At 50.5% G+C, this 18,868-nt stretch overlaps 1 protein-coding gene across 1 annotated transcript in view; it reads left to right on the top strand.

Annotated features, from left to right (window-relative positions):
* The window catches only part of auts2a (activator of transcription and developmental regulator AUTS2 a), a 323,507-nt gene that overhangs the window by 301,386 nt on the left and 3,253 nt on the right, over positions 1-18,868 (top strand). The window contains 14 exon segments of the mRNA XM_080508686.1: positions 7,749-8,140; positions 8,142-8,359; positions 9,730-9,982; positions 9,984-10,017; positions 11,303-11,541; positions 13,311-13,355; positions 14,308-14,403; positions 14,488-14,559; positions 14,792-14,821; positions 15,509-15,580; positions 16,401-16,542; positions 17,974-18,054; positions 18,156-18,239; positions 18,364-18,619. Coding sequence (XP_080364812.1) covers positions 7,749-8,140; positions 8,142-8,359; positions 9,730-9,982; positions 9,984-10,017; positions 11,303-11,541; positions 13,311-13,355; positions 14,308-14,403; positions 14,488-14,559; positions 14,792-14,821; positions 15,509-15,580; positions 16,401-16,542; positions 17,974-18,054; positions 18,156-18,239; positions 18,364-18,619 — 2,014 coding nt within the window.

The raw sequence follows: 18,868 nt of genomic DNA on the forward strand, positions 1-18,868 counted from the left end.
GGCTTCCCTCCGTCACTCCCGTGCTTTCCTCCTCCTCCTCCTCCTCCTCCTCCTCCTCTTGTCGTACTGTAAACATGTGTAAGTGCTTGTTCTCTGTGGTCTGGCAGCTGGGCGTCCATGGCTTTGCATCTGTCAGAAGAGCTCAGAACATTCAGTGGCTTACTAAGCCCAATTACCCCAGATTGCTCCCATTTCACAGAGGATCACAGCCACAGACAGTCTTATCTGAGGAGTCAAAGGTTTGCGTCTCGGTTAACCACACACACATACACACACACACACATACATGACATCACTGCTTATACACACTCACACTATTTATATTTGCATGCTCACTCGCTTCAGCTTCACAACTCGTAATACAAAATTCATAAAGCAAATGAGACAGGCATGAAATATAGATGTTTCAAAGAGGCGGCTTAACAACCCCCCCCCCTCCCCCCTCCCCGCCGCCGCCTCCCCTCCCGCCCGAGCTCTTGGCCTTTTGCTCAATCGCAGCTTGTTAAAGCTGCGGTTTGTGTTACTGTGAGGCGATATAGGCACGCTGTGGTATTCTCACTGAAAGACTACACATGTCACACTCGCGCAGCCAAAATAGTTGCCCCCCCTCCACCACCCCGCCTGCACCACCAACAACTTTATTTCTGTTTAGTCCCCCCCCCAGCCACCCCTGGGAGCGCTAATAAAACAGCTCCAGTCGGAGACCCTCCACATTGGCGGGATGTCCAGGCGCAGTAATCCAACACCCCCTCTTGGCTGCGGCTTTAGAGAGCTGCTGACATGACGGAGAGTCTGGGAGGGCCCCCCCCCCCCCTCCCAAGCCTCCGTCTGGGGGCCGTCCAACACGCATGCCTGTGCGCTGTGAACTCTTGGACGGGCGCTTGCTCCGGCGCTCCGGAGAGAGGGCATCGCCGAGGGTGGTGTTACTGCCCTCGGTGCAGCTAATGCTGTTAAAGTCTTTGGAGCTGAAGCAGGGAGGGATAAGGAGCTAATAGACTGGAGATTCTCTGGAGGCTTTGGCGATGAGATCAGGGCGAAAGCTTCCCCGGCTATAAGGTTTCTGCCACGGGGTTTCAGCTTCTGTGTGAACTGATATCGCCGGGCCAAAGAGCGGGGGCTCCGACTCTGCTACCCAATGTCATCGCACTCCCAAACATTTGGTTAGCCCCTTTTGCTTTTTTGCATGGCAGGCGACACGGGAAATAGGCGCTTCGTCAGGCAAATGCTGACCGACCGCATGCAGATCCTCCGGAGAGGTGACGACTGATCGCAGAGCAGTGACAAATCGTCAGAGCCACAAAATAGTACCGGGGAAAGTGATGCCTAAATCCTTTTTTTACGACTACTTGGGACTGGAAAGGAGACGAGGGAACATTGCAGCCTGCTCGGGTTTATTCACTCCCAGTGAGCAGCGCTGTTTGTGACTTAAGTGATTACTTTGCAGACGTGCATATAAAACACACAATCTTGGATGGTCTGCATGCCCTGCGGTTCAAGTATGACTCATAGTACAAACCGTACTAACATCAACGAGTTCATTTGGGAGATGGGGGGGGGGGGGGATGGCAGGTCGGAGAAAATGCTTAGGCCTCATTTACACGACGTTTCAAGTGGGAACGCGTCGTTTTTACGTCTTCATTTTAAAAAACAATTTCATGTTTGCCACGAAAACAGCAGAAACACTGAAAACGACACCCAAAAGTCAATGAAAGTTTGAGTTTTCACTTGAAAACCTTGTTCACACGGGGCTTTAGTAACTCTGCAGTCAGCGAACATTAATCCTTTCACCCAGTTTGTGCTCCGAAAGTTGGCTGAGAGCAGGTCTGGGAGTAATGATTTGAGACCATAGTCGAGATTTGAATTAAAATTTCTAAAACGCTAAATTACAGTTGATGACTCGCCCAGTGTGTCTCCTCGTCGTCAGCTGGAAGAGTGTGGAGCTTCACTGATCATGTGGATTAATGCAAATACAACAGGAAGTGGCGACTTTGATTCTTTTCCTGCTGTCGTGGATTTGTTTGAGAGGTCAGGGAATTAAAATCTACTTTTCAACACGCTCCCAGTCGCATTGAAGGACTCCGTCCGCATCAACGTTATGTCTTTCCTCCATGAAGCCGCCGGTCGCAGACGAACACAAAAGGCTGCGACGTGTCTGAAAACAGACTTTCTTATCACGCGCTCACACCGGGACCCCGCTGTTTATTGTTCTCCCCCGCGAGGGAGGCAGATCTGTTAAAGATGTCTGCCATTAATGCGACTGCAGGCTTCATTAAGAACAAATAAACGAGAGGCCAGTCTCTCACCAAGCGGCTCTTTGGGGAGCGCACGCCGCCTGATGCACTCGTGAGGTCAGACCGCTGTCGACACTCGCTTCTCAATTACTGCTCTAATTCTGTTGTCAAACAAAATATGGAGAAAGAAGAGCAGCAAGTCTTTCTTTTTTTTTTTTTGCTTGTTTGTTTTTGCAGAGACTAAATGGTTTCCACACTCAGACCCGAGGCAGAACAGTCTTTTTTTTTAAACAGTCTACATAGCTGGGGACTTTGATTATTTTTGAAGAGAGATTTTCTTCCTCCAGTCTCCGAGAGCCCGGCTCAGCACAGAGGGGGATTCTGATTGTAATTATTGTTTACCGAAACATGCGAATGCAAGATGGAATTTTCAATGAGGACCCCCGAATCACTGTTTACCGCCGTCTGCGCTTTAATTGATTGGACTTGAGCAAACAGTCTGTGTCACAGTTTGTTTTTCTGTTTTGCTGAGGGAACCGTCGCCCACACGGAGCGGCAAGGCAGCACGCCTCCGTTTCACCTGCAGACACAGTTTTTTTAATCCCAGGTTTGGACGCGGTGAGACGGGGAAACGGTGCGACGGGGCGGTGGAAGCCGGATTGCCCCCGTCAGCTGTAATGGACTGCACTGAGCTTCACCTGTCAGGTTTTCTAACACTTAAAGGCCTCCGAGGACTCCGGGTTACAACTGCCTGTCGCGCCTCGCAGACATTTCTGAATCAGCAGAAAGTCCGAGTGGCAAAAGAGCTTCGTAACGTCAAGTCTGACAATTTATGGTCGGAGAAGTTATTACAGTTTGAAACCGCCGGCTTGTACCCACGTGTTTCAGCGACATGCTGAAGTTATTGACGTGTCCGACACCTCGAGGTGCCACCGAAGTTGAATAATTAAGAATGAGCATGCATGATCATGAAATATCGTTATCTGGCTTCTTTATCTTTATCACATATTCGCACATTAGAACACGATGTGGACTTTGATAAAAGATTGGAGCCACATGCAAAGCGAGGTCATCTCGAGTGAGGCGGACCGGTAAAATAGAGCCATAATCACATTTAAATATAAACTTTGAACTTGTTTCTTTGTTTAGGCGCAGGCGGGATGAAAATGCCTTTTTTTTCCCACACAAAACCAAGTAATTACACTGGAAAATGTCTACAATCTGATCATAATTCATCAAATCTAGTTTAATGATTTTATATGGCTTTGACATTAAAGTTAATTTGCATGTTCACTGCAACATTTCAGCTCGGGTCTCTGTCTACGACTACTTTTAAGAAGTTTCCTTAAAAAATAAATATGTATATATATGTTTCCTTTGAGATGTTTACAATTAGCTTGTTGGATTGTCGGGCTGGACTGGAGCCTCTCGCGAGAGCCTCATGTTTGACCCACTCGCTTTCTCAGAAGCTGTCATGACTTTATTCTCCTCACCAGCGTCTCGGGCCTCGTCTCTCTCCTCACCAGCTGACCGTAGTTAAAATTTTAAAAAACTAAACTAAACAGTGATGCGCTCTGGCAGTGGCTCCGTGAGGTTTATCGTCAGCCGACCCCGAGAGCTGTCCGTCCTTCAAAACTGCCCCCTCGTCCAGTTAGCACCTCTCCCCACAATGACTCTTGTCAGTGGGTGTTTGTTTGCTGTCACTTTCAGTAAAGGAATATCCGCAGACTAAAGGTCAGTGGCTCTGATGTGCTGCCACAGAAAGGCTGACAGGTAGTCTTTTTCACTTTGCCTCGCGGAGCAGCTGTCGGCGGGTGGGAATCTTTTGAGCCGATGTTTAAAGGAAATCACACCAATCGACTTGATGGGAGTCGCAGTCTTAAAAACCTTGTTTCTTGTTTGATGGAGGGGAAACTGTGTAATAGAAAGTACCATGTAGGTCAGATGATGCGACTTGAAGCCAGTGATTCCAGACGAATTGCTGCAGGTCCGTGTCTACTTTCCGTTTCCTGTGACGCCGATGACCACCCAGCCGGCCGGGCCGCCGGCCTCGCTTGTTGGTTTTGTGCGACCGGAGCCGTGCGACCCCCGCCTGCTTGAAATCCCACAAACGAACAGGAAGCCTTCAGAATGCGCGCGGTGGGGCTATTTCCAGGAGGCGGAGGCGGGGGACGGAGGCTCGGGATGTCTCGGAGGCCTCTGCTGCCATCAATATGTCAGACTGTGTCCCACACACACACACACACACACACACACACAGGGATTAGTGAAGCTGTTGCGGCTCAGGTTTGGCGCTAATGTATTTTTCAGAAGGACAGGCGCTGACCTGCTGGTTGCCTTTTTTAAAGGATGATGTTGTTGGCGCTTGTTTGTTAATTATTTATACGAGCGGGCTGTATCCAGTGATGACACGGAAACGCAATACACTTAAATCAATCCCCCCCCCCCCCCCCCCCCCCACCCCCGGCGTGGCGCCGTGATGAGCAACATCATATCAAACCACCGAGTGTTGTGCCTCGCCTGTGGAAAGACTGCGGCCGTTTGTCTTTGGCTTCGGGCCGCGCCGATTGCGAAATGCCTCGCTGATGAAGGGGCCATTACGGAGCCGGTGCGACGGCCTATTAGCGGCGACGGCTTAACTTGATGATAGAAGCACATTTACAAAGCGCGGGCAGTAAATACAGCTGCGGGACGCTAATGAGCCGCGGCCCGCTGCTGGACGGCGACAACAAAAGGTTGGATGAAGGCGCGGCGGGAGGCGGACGCCCGCCTCGGCGCTCATCTCATGCATTTTAACCGACATGCAGATTCACGTGCGTCACGCTGTTTGTTACATTAAATCAAGCGCATTATTCTCAATTAGGTGCTTTTTTTCCCCGAACAGCAGGTCGCGGGTTTATTAGTCCGCGCAAGTTTACGGATCGACGCCGTCTGATGGAGCTGTTTTTGTCTTTCACATCTTTCTTACATAAAGACGCAGTCGGCGCGTTATTGTACCGTCCATTAAGGTGGAGCTCTGTCTTGATTATGGCCGCCATGCCGGGAGGTGGAAATCACAAGTGTTTGTTGGTGTGCAGCTAATGCAGTGTGAACAGCAGGAGGCGGCTCACCCACGGATAATGACTTATCCCCCTAAGTCCCTCGCCGGGTCCCCCGACGTCCTCCTTTAATGAATGGCTTTCCTACGTGTACACACACACACACACACACACACAGCTGGCCCTCATCTGCCCCCTTTTACCTCCCAAATCCTTCCCCATGCTTCTTTTGCCTCCCCGGCGAACCTCAGCCACCCCCCCCCCCCCAAGGCTTCATTCTGTCCTCCGAGTTAGAAAACCGCTCGACGACCCCGAACGCCGGGAAGCAGCAGGGTTTTCTTTCTTTCTTTCTTTTTTTTTTTTTTTGCATTTCGGGGGAAGCCGGGTGGGAATTGCACTTATTTGTTTCCAGGGATGAAGAAGACTGACAAATGAACCCTCGCGGGAGCTGGCGTTACACTCCTCCTCCTCCTCCTCGTCTTCGTCTTCTTCCTCCCCGGCTCCTCGCGGCCCCGGAGTGTTCATTATGACCAGAATAGACACCTTCTTTTCGCCGCGTTAGCACATTCTCAAAGCAAGCCGCGGACCTCGGGGACCGCCGGGTGCAGCGGGAGGCTGGAGAATTGGGGATTTCTCATCTCCCCCGTCTGCTGTGGTGGAGTTGTTTGCCAGCAGCGGTCTCTCTTGACTGGTAATAGCATTTGTAAGTGGAGAAGATTGACATGGATTAGAGGGGAGGGGGGGGTTGGATGGAAGGGCCTGTGGTTGTGTCTGCATTAGTTAGGCGGTGTGGACCAACAGAGGCTATTGTGAGGATAAATCAACCTGGTGGAGAGTGGCTTTTGTCTGCCGACAGGCCGGCAGATGTCCCTCGCGGAGCAGAATCAACAGCTGCTGTTGCAGATATCGATTGTTGACGTCGCACCGGGAGTTTGACCCCCCCGCCGCCGTCTCTCCCGCACCTGAGGCTGCTAATGCCTTGCTTAGCATTTTAATGCTGGATGTTCACTGCTCCACTGGGAGGTTTGTGTCAGGGAGATGAAATCCCCCGCCCCACCCCAGTGACAGGTTGCTGTCTGAGCCCACGGGAGCTGCGTCTCTCCCACACCTCTTACTCAGGTAAAGCTGACTTCGATCCCCCCAAGGCCTGGGGAGAGTTAATTACAGCTTATGTATGCACTGCCATCCTCCATGACCCCCCCCCCGGTCCCCGCTGATGTTCTGTATGAGGACGTCCCCGCAGAGAAATACCCGGGACGCAGCTTATTATCCATTGTTCCCTGCCACTCCTACATTGTACCGCGATTATTATTCATTTTCTGGGATTAATTCACACTTTGGACTAATGCAGTCCAAGCAGGGCTTTTAACAGCAGGTAATTTATGTTTTTTTTTTGTAGGGGGGGGAATTACCTGAAGCCCATGGAATGAATCACCTGGTCAGATGGGCGTCATGCTCCAGGAAATAACAAATTCATTATTGCAGTGTTATTACCCTGCAGTGTCCTGTTAACGTATGCCAACAGGCTTCACCAGAAAAAGAACAATCGCCAGTGTTTTTCTTTTTTTTTTTTATTCTTTTCATCGCAGCTATGCACTTTTCTATTTGAATAAAGTCATTTTACAAACTGTGAGGGATATATAAGAGGCACCAGCAGCCTCACAAACAAAAAAAACTAATATAGATATACACAAAAAGCTCGGTTCCACTCTGTATTTTATTTGCAAATAAAACATTTTGAGTTTTTGCACACAGGGACAGTGTGAAAAAGATGTGTGTGTGTGTGTGTGTGTGTGTGCGAGTGTGTGTGCGCCGGCAAGCCGAAACGTCCACAGCATGTGAAGATTGTAAATTAGCCGCAGACGGGATGGTATGTACGACCTCAGCACTGCATGTGTTTACTCTGTGGTGAGTTTCCCTCGTTTCAACGGGGGCAATAGTCGAAAGTGACTTTGGTGTCGACAGGGAAAACGCATCGTTTCAGAAAAGTTTCTCGTTTACACGATTTGATTTTCTTTTTTTTCTTTTTTTTTTAAACAATCACAAACTGTGATAAACAACATGAGCTTTAAGCGACGAGTCATCTTTAAATATCCTTGGTAAACTGACTCCCAGATCACGGTGACGCTTCGATATGTTGTGTAAACGGGGCAGCCGGAGAATCTTTAATACATTAAAAGATAATTATGGGTCAAAACGTTCCCAACATGGGCAACGAGCGTCCGGGAAGTCACTGCGGCGATATCGTCACCAGCTGGAGATTCACAATTGTTGTTTTGACTGTGAAGGAGTCAAAACAGTGTTCGGGAATTCGGGAGTGTGTGCAGATGCAACTTGTAAAGCCTCTCACATCCTGCGTTTGGTCTGGCGAGGCGTTCAGACTTGGACGTGACGACGACAGTTCACACAACAGTTTACTTGCAGGAAAGTTTTCCAGAACATCTTTTAAAATGTGTTTTTCTTCTTTTTCTGTCTTCAGTTCCAGATTTCGGCGTCGATGTCCTCCCCACCAATGGCAGCCAGGAGCCCCACGGCCCCGGCCTCCTCAAGGTGTCAGGCCTAGAGCGGAGCCAGGAGAGGAGCCAGGAGAGCTGCAAAGACCCCCCACCCCCGGCCTCCTGCACCCCCAGGCAGCCGTCCCCTCTGCAGACACGCCCGGCACCCCCCCAGCCCCAGCCCCAGCCCCTGCCCCTGCCCCTGCCCCTGCCCCTGCCCCAGCCCCTGCTCCCCCCGGCGCCGTCCCCTCTCCGGACCCAGCCGAACGGCCCGGCTCAAGCCCCGGCCTCCACCCTCCCGCCCCCACGCTCAGAGGCTCTCCTCAGGCCTCAGACGCCCGCAGCCCTGCCTCTAGCCCAGGGCCAGGGGCCCTCGCCACCCCCCCCCTCCCCGGCCCCAGCACCAGCCTGAACTGCTGTCCCACCCCAGGCCGTCGCCGACGCCCAGCCTCCACCCGCACCCGCCGTCCCCGGCCCTCCCCACCCACCACCCCCACCAGCAGCACCCCAGCCAGGCTGGGCCTCACAGGCCCCCGTCACGCTGCCACCCCCGGCCTCTCTCCGCCTACAACGGCCTCAACCTCAACGGCCACAGGTGAGAACTCCCCCGGGTGGGGGGGTGGTGGGGTTAATTCACTTGAACATGCCAGAACGTCTCTCGAGCGGGAAGCGTGTGCACCGCCGCCGCCACCGCCGCCATCATCAGTATGTAAATTGGCATCAGGGAGAGTTTTAAGTCGTGGAGCCAAACCGTGGCGCTGATTAATAGCAGCAGAACAAAAAGGGCCAAACTGTGATTCATGAGCCGCCCACGCTCTCGTCTGAAGGCTGCAGGTTGTCGTGTTCATCCTTGAATCAGCTGCCATGGCAGCGGGGTCGGTAGAGGGGTTCAGTTCCCCACCTCCACCTGTCTGTATGCGGAAGTGTCCTTAAGCAAGGCACTGAGCCCTGAGCCGCTCCAAACTGGACGGATAGAAGCAGACCTGGGATCAGAAGCGCTGCACTGCGGTTGCCCACCGCGTCGTTAAATATTGCGGAATAAGAAAGTGCGATTAGTTTACTCTTATTTTCTGTATGTTCCATTCTCCCGCTGTTGGAAATAAGAGCAGCAGACTGTTCAGTTCGTTCTGTCCTGCATCTCTCCGGGAGCTCTGGGGCCCGCGAGTCTCTCTATAATGTAGGACTTGAAGATATCTCCTTCAGAACCCACTCAGTCCCAACAACAGCTCTGCCTCGCGGGCTCTCAGGACTTGGCCCGGCCCGCCTCGGCCTGTGCCAGCGCCGCCAGTCTGCCAGCGCGCCAACAGGGCCTGGCACCCGCTGTGAATAATCAGCGCCGGGGCCCACAGCGAGAGCGAGAGCTGCAAATGAGCTTTTAGGCTTAGTGCGTGGAGCTGTGGAGACGCAGGCTCTGTGCTGGCTGCCCCCGGGGGAAACCCACACACACTACAAAAGACTGTTTGCTCACACACACACACACACACACACTTACAGTGCCCCCCCCCACACACACACACACACACACACACACACACACTCTTCTCTCATCCCATTTCCGATGCACATGTTCGCTACCTGGCTCTGGAGGAAGTGCCTTAACAGAAGCTGTTCAAAGACAGATGCTCGTTCTGTTATGTTTGCCAGCGGTGGTTTATTTGCATCCGAGGGTGTTGCGAATGTGGTGTTTTTTCGCGGATCGTGTTTGCCCCGGATTCTGTGAAGCACGAGAGAGAGAGAGAGAGAGAGATGCAGGGAGGCGTTTGTAAATGGAAGGCAGTCGAGGTGTGAAAACACTGCGCTGGGAATTGAACGTTGGAACAGATGGAGACGAGGGGATGTGGAGGAACAAGTGTTAATTCTGACTGATCACGCCTGGATTAACCTGGCTGCTTTCTCCATATTTCCCTTTTCTCTCTCTCTCTCTCTCTCTCTCTCTCTCTCTCTCTCTCTCTCTCTCTCTTACAGCAGCAGCAGGAGCAGCACCCCCGGCACCAAGCCCCACGGGCCCCCTGCTCCTTCCTTGCACCTCCCCCACCACCCGCCTCCGGCCGCCGCTGCAGCCTCCGCCTTCCCTCTGCCCTTGGCCGCCAACCAGGGCCCCCCCCACAGCTTCCCCTCGGCCTTGCAGTCCTCGCCGCACCCTCACCACCCCAATATGTTCGCTCCTCCAGCGGCCTTACCTCCACCACCGCCACTGACGTCTAGCGCCCTGCCGGTACCCCGGACACCCTGCTGCTGGGACTGCCTACTCAGGTAAACGCAAACGCACTGCGCCCCCCACCGCGTGGCACGGGCGGGGAACTGCCCCCCGCTCGCCGTGCCGTGTCGGATTTCCGGGGACACCCGATCCCGACGAGAGTCGTTTCGGTGCGGCAAGTTTGATTTTCACGCCGTCTGACGTGCAGCGACAGATGCGCGCGCCGTAATTATTTAAAGAAACAAGCGACGGCGTTCCAAGAGGACCGGCGTGCACGCCGTGCCCGGGGGGGTTTTGTGTGTTTATAGCCGCGTGGACAGTTGGAGTTCACACTCCGGCTGTCCGGCTGTGATTGATCCACTCGCTACGCACCAGTAATATCCAGCAGCGAGGCGGGGCCACGTAGCGAAAGCGATTACAGACCCCACGCGCATTTCCACACCGAGCTGTCAAGCTAAATGTCAGGGTCAGTGTGGGAAGACGAGGATGAGGAGGAGGAGGAGGAGGTCGCCTTCAGCTACGTTCCCAGAACCTCCATTTTCACCTGGAACCGCATTCATGTGCAAGAAATCAATTTGGTCAATACGTAACGGAGCGAGCTGGATTCCGTTCAAAAGATACTAATGAAATTTTTATGAAGAGAAAAATCCCCTCGCAGTCCAATAAAGCTGGAAGCGAACGCAGAACATATTGTAGCGGGCCGCTGTGGAATAGGAAGGATAAGGTTTCTCCGCAGTGAGATCTAATCTCTCAAGGCAGGTTTTGTTGAATTTAGAAATGGGAGAGCCAATGATTTCTTGAAATCCGCTCCTTCTCGGCCGGCCGCTCCGAGGTTATTAGAACAACAGATGCCCCGTCGTCTCGGAGGGGCCGCGGCGTATCGGATCGCGCCGTCCGACTGCTTCCAGCCCTCAGACAGCTCCAATCATCTCCGGGCCTGCTTAAATTCACGATGACACGTTGATTATCGCGCGCCGTTTTCTGGGAGAACTCCCGACACGTGGTGCAACGTTATCGTCCGGGGACTTCTACTTTTTTTTTTTCCAGCACTCGGTGAGAAGTTTCTCGCGAAAATAAACCTTTTGCTTTCAACTCAAAACGACTCCATTGTAGAATGTGGAGCCACCGGCTGCTTACGGGCTATTTCAGGCCCCGTTTTCAGTCCCTTTAGCTTCCCTTTTGCGCTCGACGCTCCATAACTATGAGTAAATGCTTTGCACGGCGCACAGGGTTGCATAAAACTCACTTCAAACATCAATTTGTGTGTTTCTATGAACGTTCACTGACTCTCTCTCTCTCTCTCTCTCTCTCTCTCTCTCTCTCTCTCTCTCTCGTCTCCAGAACAAGACCTTCTGCGTCAGGAGCTCAACACACGCTTCCTGGCCTCACAGAGTGCCGACCGCGGCGCCTCGCTGGGCCCGCCGCCCTACCTGCGCACCGAGTTCCACCAGCACCAGCACCAGCACCAGCATCAGCACCAACACACCCACCAGCACACCCACCAGCACACCTTCACGCCCTTCCCCCACGCCATCATGCCCACCCCAGCACCGCCCATGGTGCGTACCCCTGCCAGAAATGTGAGGATAAGTAGAACGCACCTGTGCTGGGTTTGGGGAGGGGAGGGAGGGAGGGAGGGAGGGAGGGAAGGCGGGGGTCTCTAATAATGACTCTGACATGTGTGGAGGAGTGGGCGGACACTGCATTCAAACTGTTTTCACTTTGTGGTCAGGAGAGCAGAGGCTTTACACAACCTGACGTGTGTGTGTGTGTACACGTGTGTGTGTGTGTGGCTGTGGGTTTCTCGATGACGACCATGTGCGTCTGTCCGCCCCTCTCCCTGTTTTCCCTGGCGCACGCCGAGCCTCCAGACTTCAGGCCGCTGTTATTCCCCTAAATTGGCCGCAACTTTGCCCGAAGCGCGTCGACTTCAGAGCCGGCGTTCAGGACATAATGCACTTAATTCATTCCGATTTTAATGACATCATTTGGTCCCGTTTGGGGGTTTTCATTACCGGCAAATGCGGCGCATTAAGAGCCCTGCTGTTTGTTGGGAGAAAAACCACAGGCAACGGGGTGCCTGGGCCTGAAATTCACTCACACACACACACACACACACACACACACACACACACACACACACACACACACACACACACACACACCGGTAAGTGCTTGGCCCGTGGAGGCTCGGCCTGGCTCTGATGATACCTCAAAGGCGGCATGGCGAGGCCTCTGACAGCTAATGAGGCCATAAAAAGCCTCTTTATGGCGGCAGTGTTTAGTCTTGACTGTGGAAATGTTCGCCCCGAGCCGCAGCGCACCACTAAAAGGCAACCAAATGAGACGCAGCCCACGCTAGTTTTACAAGGCCTTCAGAGGATCGCCGGAGGGACGACAGGATGGAAACTGTGTGGCTTTGGGGGGGGGGGTGGTGGTGGTGGTGGTGGTGGCGGCTGAACTTTTACTCTCACTTTTGACACTGGAGCAGTTAGTCTGAATGTTCTCTCGTCGGCCTGAAATGACCAGTGACGGAGTCGTTTCTCAAATCAAAGCTGCACTTGCACCTTAGCTGCGCTTCTTGCGGACGGTAATCCCACTTGTGGCGTAACTCAGGAACATTCCGGGTGCCCACACCTCCCACTCTTAAAGAGGTAGACTGACACAGCATCTGCAAAACTTTTTCACACAACAACGTTCATTACAACAACAAACAGCGCCCACTAGTGGCGCAACATGAAGAACCAAACCTTTTTTTTTTTTTTCCTGATATTGCCATGTAAACAGTTTTCAAAACATCGCAAAACGATGCGTTTTCACTTGAAACGTTGTGTAAACGGAGCCTCAGATGAAACGCAGGCCGCGGCTCCTGACAACCAATAGAAATGAAATCAGAAAGCGACGCCAGAGTTGAATCAAAACAGGATTTTACATCTGATTTTAAAGGTGCCGGTAGATTATATGAATGACATCCAGGATAAAGAAGAGCGACTGGGAATGGCATTTGCAGTCAATAGTGTCTTAATGATTTTTTTTTTTTTTTGAAACGAAGGAAAGAAAAGACTAACAAGACAAGATTTATAATAACATACTGGGTTCTGCTCAGTGCAGCTTGTGACAACAGCTTTTTCTCAATACTGTTTCACGCTCCGCATTGAAGAACTACCAACATGTAGCTTCTATCGGGTGAATTTACTTCACGGGCAGTTTGTTCAGTAACTGGACTGAACCATCCAGAGACGTGATGTCCAGTCTGTCCTGTGATTCTGTGTGTGTGTGTGTGTATGTGTGTGTGTGTTGGTTTGTCTCTTCCTCTCTGTACTGAGCTCTCGTCTCGTCTCTCCTACAGTTTGACAAATACCCAACAAAAGTTGACCCCTTCTACAGACACAGTGTGAGTTTTTTCCTTCTGAGTCGTCGCATCGCTTCGCTTGCTCATTTTGCATTGGTGTCCTGTCTCTGTGTGTGTGTGTGTGTGTGTTGTCTCTGTGTGTGTGTGTGTGTGTGTGTGCTATCACTCATCTGCTTTCCTGCAAGCATCCCGAGTCGTGTCGTTTCTCCCTCCAGCTCCTGCAAATGTTGTGATTAATGAAACAGCGGCGGATTGTTAAAAGTACCCGGGGCTGAAGTTTTACTGCGTCTGCATGTGACTTTTAAACTGAAATGAACGCAGGAAGAGAAAAACAAAAAAGACCGGCTGCTGTATTACAGGACGACCACGGCGTCTCTTCACCTGATCGCCCCCGATCCCGCCTCTTTATTACCCCTCGATCGCTTATTTCTAACCTTTACAGTCTGAAGTCGCTGTGATGTGGCCCGAAGAGGTCAAGTCCATGTTGCTGCTTTCGCAATGTTTTCCACACTAAATATCCTGAGTGGTTTTTTTTTAAGCGATGCCTTAAAACTCGACTCACAGCTGGGAGCGTTCCCTCCAGCTGTAAAGTATTTCTTTGATTAAAGCAGCGCCGCCGCGCACGTTCCGAATATGAGGAAGAAGAAGAAGAAAAAAAAACCCGACGCTCTCCGCGTAGCTTAATGTGATTGACAAGAACAATTACACCGAGTCGCTGATTACATATCTGTTTCTCCGCGGGAGGAAAGTGTGGAAGCCCGGAGCACTCGTTTGGTTTGCTTGTATTACAACATCCTGCTTTTCATATCAAAAGCAGCCTCTTGCCCTCGTTCCGCTCCGAAGGGAGGAGCGCCGGGTAAACAGGCGCTTTGCGAAACCGCCTGTAACCTCCCCGCAACCCGAACGCCGAGGGTCATCCGCCTCCTCCACCCCGTGTTGCTTCAAACCATCACCTCGCCCATCCTCACGCCTCCTCCTCCTCTTCTGTCTCCAGCTCTTCCACTCCTACCCGCCCGCCATGTCTGGCCTCCCCCCCGTCATCCCGCCGAACGGGCCCTTCAGCTCGCTGCAGGGCGCCTTCCAGCCCAAGGTAGGTTCTGCACCGCCGCCGCCGTCACACACACACACACACAGACAGTCGGAGTTATTTACATCCATGTCTGCTGCTCTCCAGACCTCCAATCCTCTGGACGTGTCCACGAGACCCGGCGCCGTCCCACACACCTTCCTCCAGAAGGACCCCAGGGTAAGAGCACTCGGCGGCGGCGGCGGCGGCGGCCTTTGGCGCGCCGATGGTGTTGCGTAAAGTCAACAGACGGAGCTTTTTCCACTTTTTCCACTTTTTCCACTTCACTCTTATGTGAACGTTTTAATTAAATTCCATAATGAACGGCGCGCAGAAAAAGTAACGTTGGATTTGATTGACGGCAGAATAATCTCTCTCTCTCTCTCTCTCTCTCTCCCTCTCCCTCCTGCAGCTAACGGATCCATTTCGGCCCATTCTCAGGGTGAGTGCTCGCTCCCCCACGGCGTCCCTCACCCTCACCCTCACCCTCACTCACTCAGTCACCGCCGAGGCTTTTCTCATAATAGCGTCTGTAATGAAATGAGCTCGGCGTGTCAGCAGTCCTGCTGCACTCACACTCGTCTACATCAAACATGAAGTTTCCTGGAACTGCATCGCGTTTAAAGTGGTCACGGAAGCACTGTTACCGGAACGATTATTTATTTAGTTTGTATTTAACCCTTTTGTTTCAGAATGCACGTTGGCCGTGATGTCTATTGACACACATTGGCAGACCGTCCTTCACCCCAACAACAATAAACTGAGGCGACAATTCGCTCATAATTAGACATTTAAAAGGCAAAAATAAATAAAGAAATGTCTGCAGATTTGGATTAGAGGCTGTGAACAACATGACGGATTTGGATCCATTCCAAGATCCCAAGTTTGAGAGAAATCTAGTGAGAAATCTTTAGGTTATAAATGGTGGGAAAAAAACATTTTAATTAAGTTTTGCACGTGTTTAATATCATACAAAAGGCCAGAAGCTGTAAATTTGGTCAAATGATTTCTGAAGATTTATATCCTTGATCAAATTCTTCCATCCTTGTTTCAATCCGTCAATAAAGTGACCGAAATTCTTTCATTTTTTTTTTTTTTAATTCATTTGTTTTCTGCATGTGTTTTCCAGAAACCGGGGAAGTGGTGCGCCATGCACGTCCACACCGCCTGGCAGATCTACCACCACCAACAGAAAGTAAAGGTCAGGACTCATCTGACTCCTCTCAGTCAAAAACACACGTAACAGGCGAAAAATACAGTGATCACCACATATATGTACGCGTTATACACTCTTATGCATACGCTCAAGTTTACAAAGAAGAAAAAAAGAGGATAATATATCAGGTTATAATAAATGAAATGTTCATTCAGACGTTCCACAGCGATTGAGGCTGTGTATTAATAATAAGGTTATAGTAATAAAGCAGCCACTGCTAATATAATGCTTCATATTGTATGTGAATACAAGGTACGGTTGAGTTCAAGCTACTGAAATGTCTTTTTTTCCCTTAGTACTTTGTGCTCCATGGCTGCAAACTTCATCGTTACTGCATATAAATAACGAAAACAGAAAAAAAACAAACGGAGGAAGACCGACGGGTTCACGCTGCCGTTAAGCTTATTTTTGCCTAAACCCTGTACATAATTGAAGGAACAGAAACAAAAACAACAGAAATTTGCATTTTCTTCGCCGTTCCTGAGAAACCAAACATCACTTTTTACACTTACTTTTAATCTCGTCCTTCCTGAGCTCGACAATTTGTGCTGAGCTTTAACCGCCTATTGAAAATGTCTTAAACGTGTCTGATTTTAAGTTGTCATCCGAGTTGTTCCACATATTAGCCCCTCTTACAGAAACACATTTACTTTTTTTTTTTTAACAACAAAAAGCACTACCCCTGAGTGTAAATCTATCGAAGCAGAATCACTGCAAATGTATTGGACATCAGCCTGGTTCTTAGGAACCCCCCCCCAGACGCAGGTTCTCCACGTGTCTCTTGTGTCTCTCTGGCGTTTTCCAGCAGCAGATGCAGGTCGACCCTCACAAACTCGACTTCGGCCTCAAGCCCGAGTTCTTGAGTCGACCGCCGGGTCCCAGTCTGTTCGGCGCCATCCATCATCCCAATGACCTGGCTCGGCCCGCCACGCTCTTCTCCGCTGCAGGTGAGTGTGTTAACGTGTGTGTGTGTGTGAGAGTCAGTCCTCACTTGTACGTTTTAATTGCCTCTGGTTTTTAATATTCCGCTCACGGCTGTGACTTTTAAAAGGTTTTCCTCCAGAAAATACTGATTACTTAGTAATTTGGCTCCAGAGCTGCCGGAGGTGTAAAGTAAAGTTAAAAAAAAAAAAAAAGTTCTTGTTGTTGTTGTGGGGTTTTTTTTTTTTTTTTAAGGGAATAATCGCTGAGTCGTGTGTTTGGCCTCCCGGCTGCTGAGTCAGGTGAAGTTTGCTCTTAAGCTTGCGTCAAGTTCAGGCCTGCAGGAGGAGATAAAGTCTCCCCACAGTCCAGAGTCTGAAGGCAGCAGCAGCCGGGAAGGTTAAACCGCTGCAAAAGAGTCCGTGTGTGATTAAAAAAGAAATTAATTCAGGTTGAAAACTAGATTACATCATCTTTTTATGGTTAGAAAAAAATAAATAAATCTGGTCTACGTAGTCTGAAACTCTGGTGATTTTAATTTGTCCTCATAACAAATATAGCCATTAAAAACATGTTTTTATAATTGATCATTTGACCCCCCTGCTTGATTCTCTGTCAAGATTTCTAATCTATTTGATGGCGAAGCATCAAGAATTACCTTTGTTTTGATAAAACAAGAGTAAAAGTTAAAATCGCACTAGTCTTTCGGGAAGATGTTCAGTTTGTGATATAATATGGATCGAAGTTCACTTTTGTAATTTTTTTTTTTTTTTAACTAAAACGGAACATGGAAAACTGTGAAATGTCTGTTCAGATTTTATACGACACCGTTTTACTGAAATGGTTCAGATTTCTGTTGAAATGTGCCTGGAAGACATTCTGAAGTAGTGCAGCAGTATAAGAATATGTAACACACACTAAAGACATATATATATAACATGTGTCGTATTTTATCCTGAGTCAGAACTTTGTCTAGATATTTTGACGAAAGTGAACCAAACTTGAAATATTGAGGGAAAATCTGCTTTTTTGTTGTTGTTATTTTTAGAACCAGATAAACTATAAGCTTCATCCTGTCCATATTTGTGCATATTTTTTTTAGTCAGAAGTGAACTATGGACAGAAGAATATTACATTTGGCTGAATTACAATTTATCATGAAGCTCCATCAGTCGTTCTCAAGCAGTGGAGCTCAACCGCCAGAAGAGGGCGCCAAAGATTCATGGGGGTCGTCGAGCCCTCTTGAGTTTAGGGGTATAAAATATGTTTTGTCATCATTTATGGCACAAAACTACTGAGTTTTAGTTTTAAGAAGTTAGGTATTAATACTTCTAAAGTACTGCAGACATATATGGAGGGCGCCTAATATTTTCCCTCGAGAAAAATGTAGAACGTAAGGTGAGAAGCAGTCGGTTGATGTTGGTGGTATTTCAGTGTTCCTCTGTCGTCCTGCTCAGGTCCCACGCATCCGTCAGCAGCACCGTTCGGTCATCCGCCTCACCATCCGGGAAACTTCCTCACTCCTGCGTCTCACTTAGGTGTGGATCACGCACACCGTCCCGTTTACGTGAACGCCGAATGTAACCACGGCGACCGAATGTTGACGTGCATGCTTGTTCCGCCGTGTGTGTCTCTCCAGAACCGTTCGGTAGACCCACTTCGTTCGGAGGGTTGGGCTCGCTCAGCTCCTCGGCGTTCGGCGGCCTAGGAAATCCAGCACTAAGTGAGTTCCGGCCTCGCGAAAGCCGCGCCGCCGCCTCCCTCCCTCCCCCGCCGTCGCCCAGAGTTACAAACTTCTCCAGATACGCATTTAACTTGTGTCCCTCTGTGTTTTTTTCCGCGCGTTGAATCCCTAACTGCAGCCAACTCCATGTTCGGCCATAAAGACGGCGGCAACCCGCAGCAGCACTTCAACGGCGGCGGCGGCAACGGCGGCCATCAGGAGCCGTGGAACCGGCTGCACCGCACGCCGCCCTCCTTCCCCACGCCGCCGCCATGGCTGAAGCCCAGCGACTCCGAGAGGAGCGCGTCGGTCAGCTCGCACGAGAGGGAGCGAGAGCCCGACAAGCGGGACCCGCTGGGCGGGAAAGACGACAAGGACAGGTGAGCGCCCGCCGGGTCCTCGCCAGAGTTATAACTTCATTTACAGAGCAGCTTACTTTTGCGCGTCTTGAAATTCATAGAAAATAGATGTATTTATATGTGTTCGCCTGCCTGTTCAATCGTGACGTCACATGTCCATGTTTTCATCGTGAAAGGATTATTAGTAATGGAAAACTATAGGCATAGTGTGTGTTGCCAGGCAGATTAGCTGCCATGGAGACGCAGAGCTGACAGCCACAAACAGAACCC

Source organism: Blennius ocellaris, assembly GCF_963422515.1.
Source record: "Blennius ocellaris genome assembly, chromosome: 14".
NCBI lineage: Eukaryota > Metazoa > Chordata > Actinopteri > Blenniiformes > Blenniidae > Blennius > Blennius ocellaris.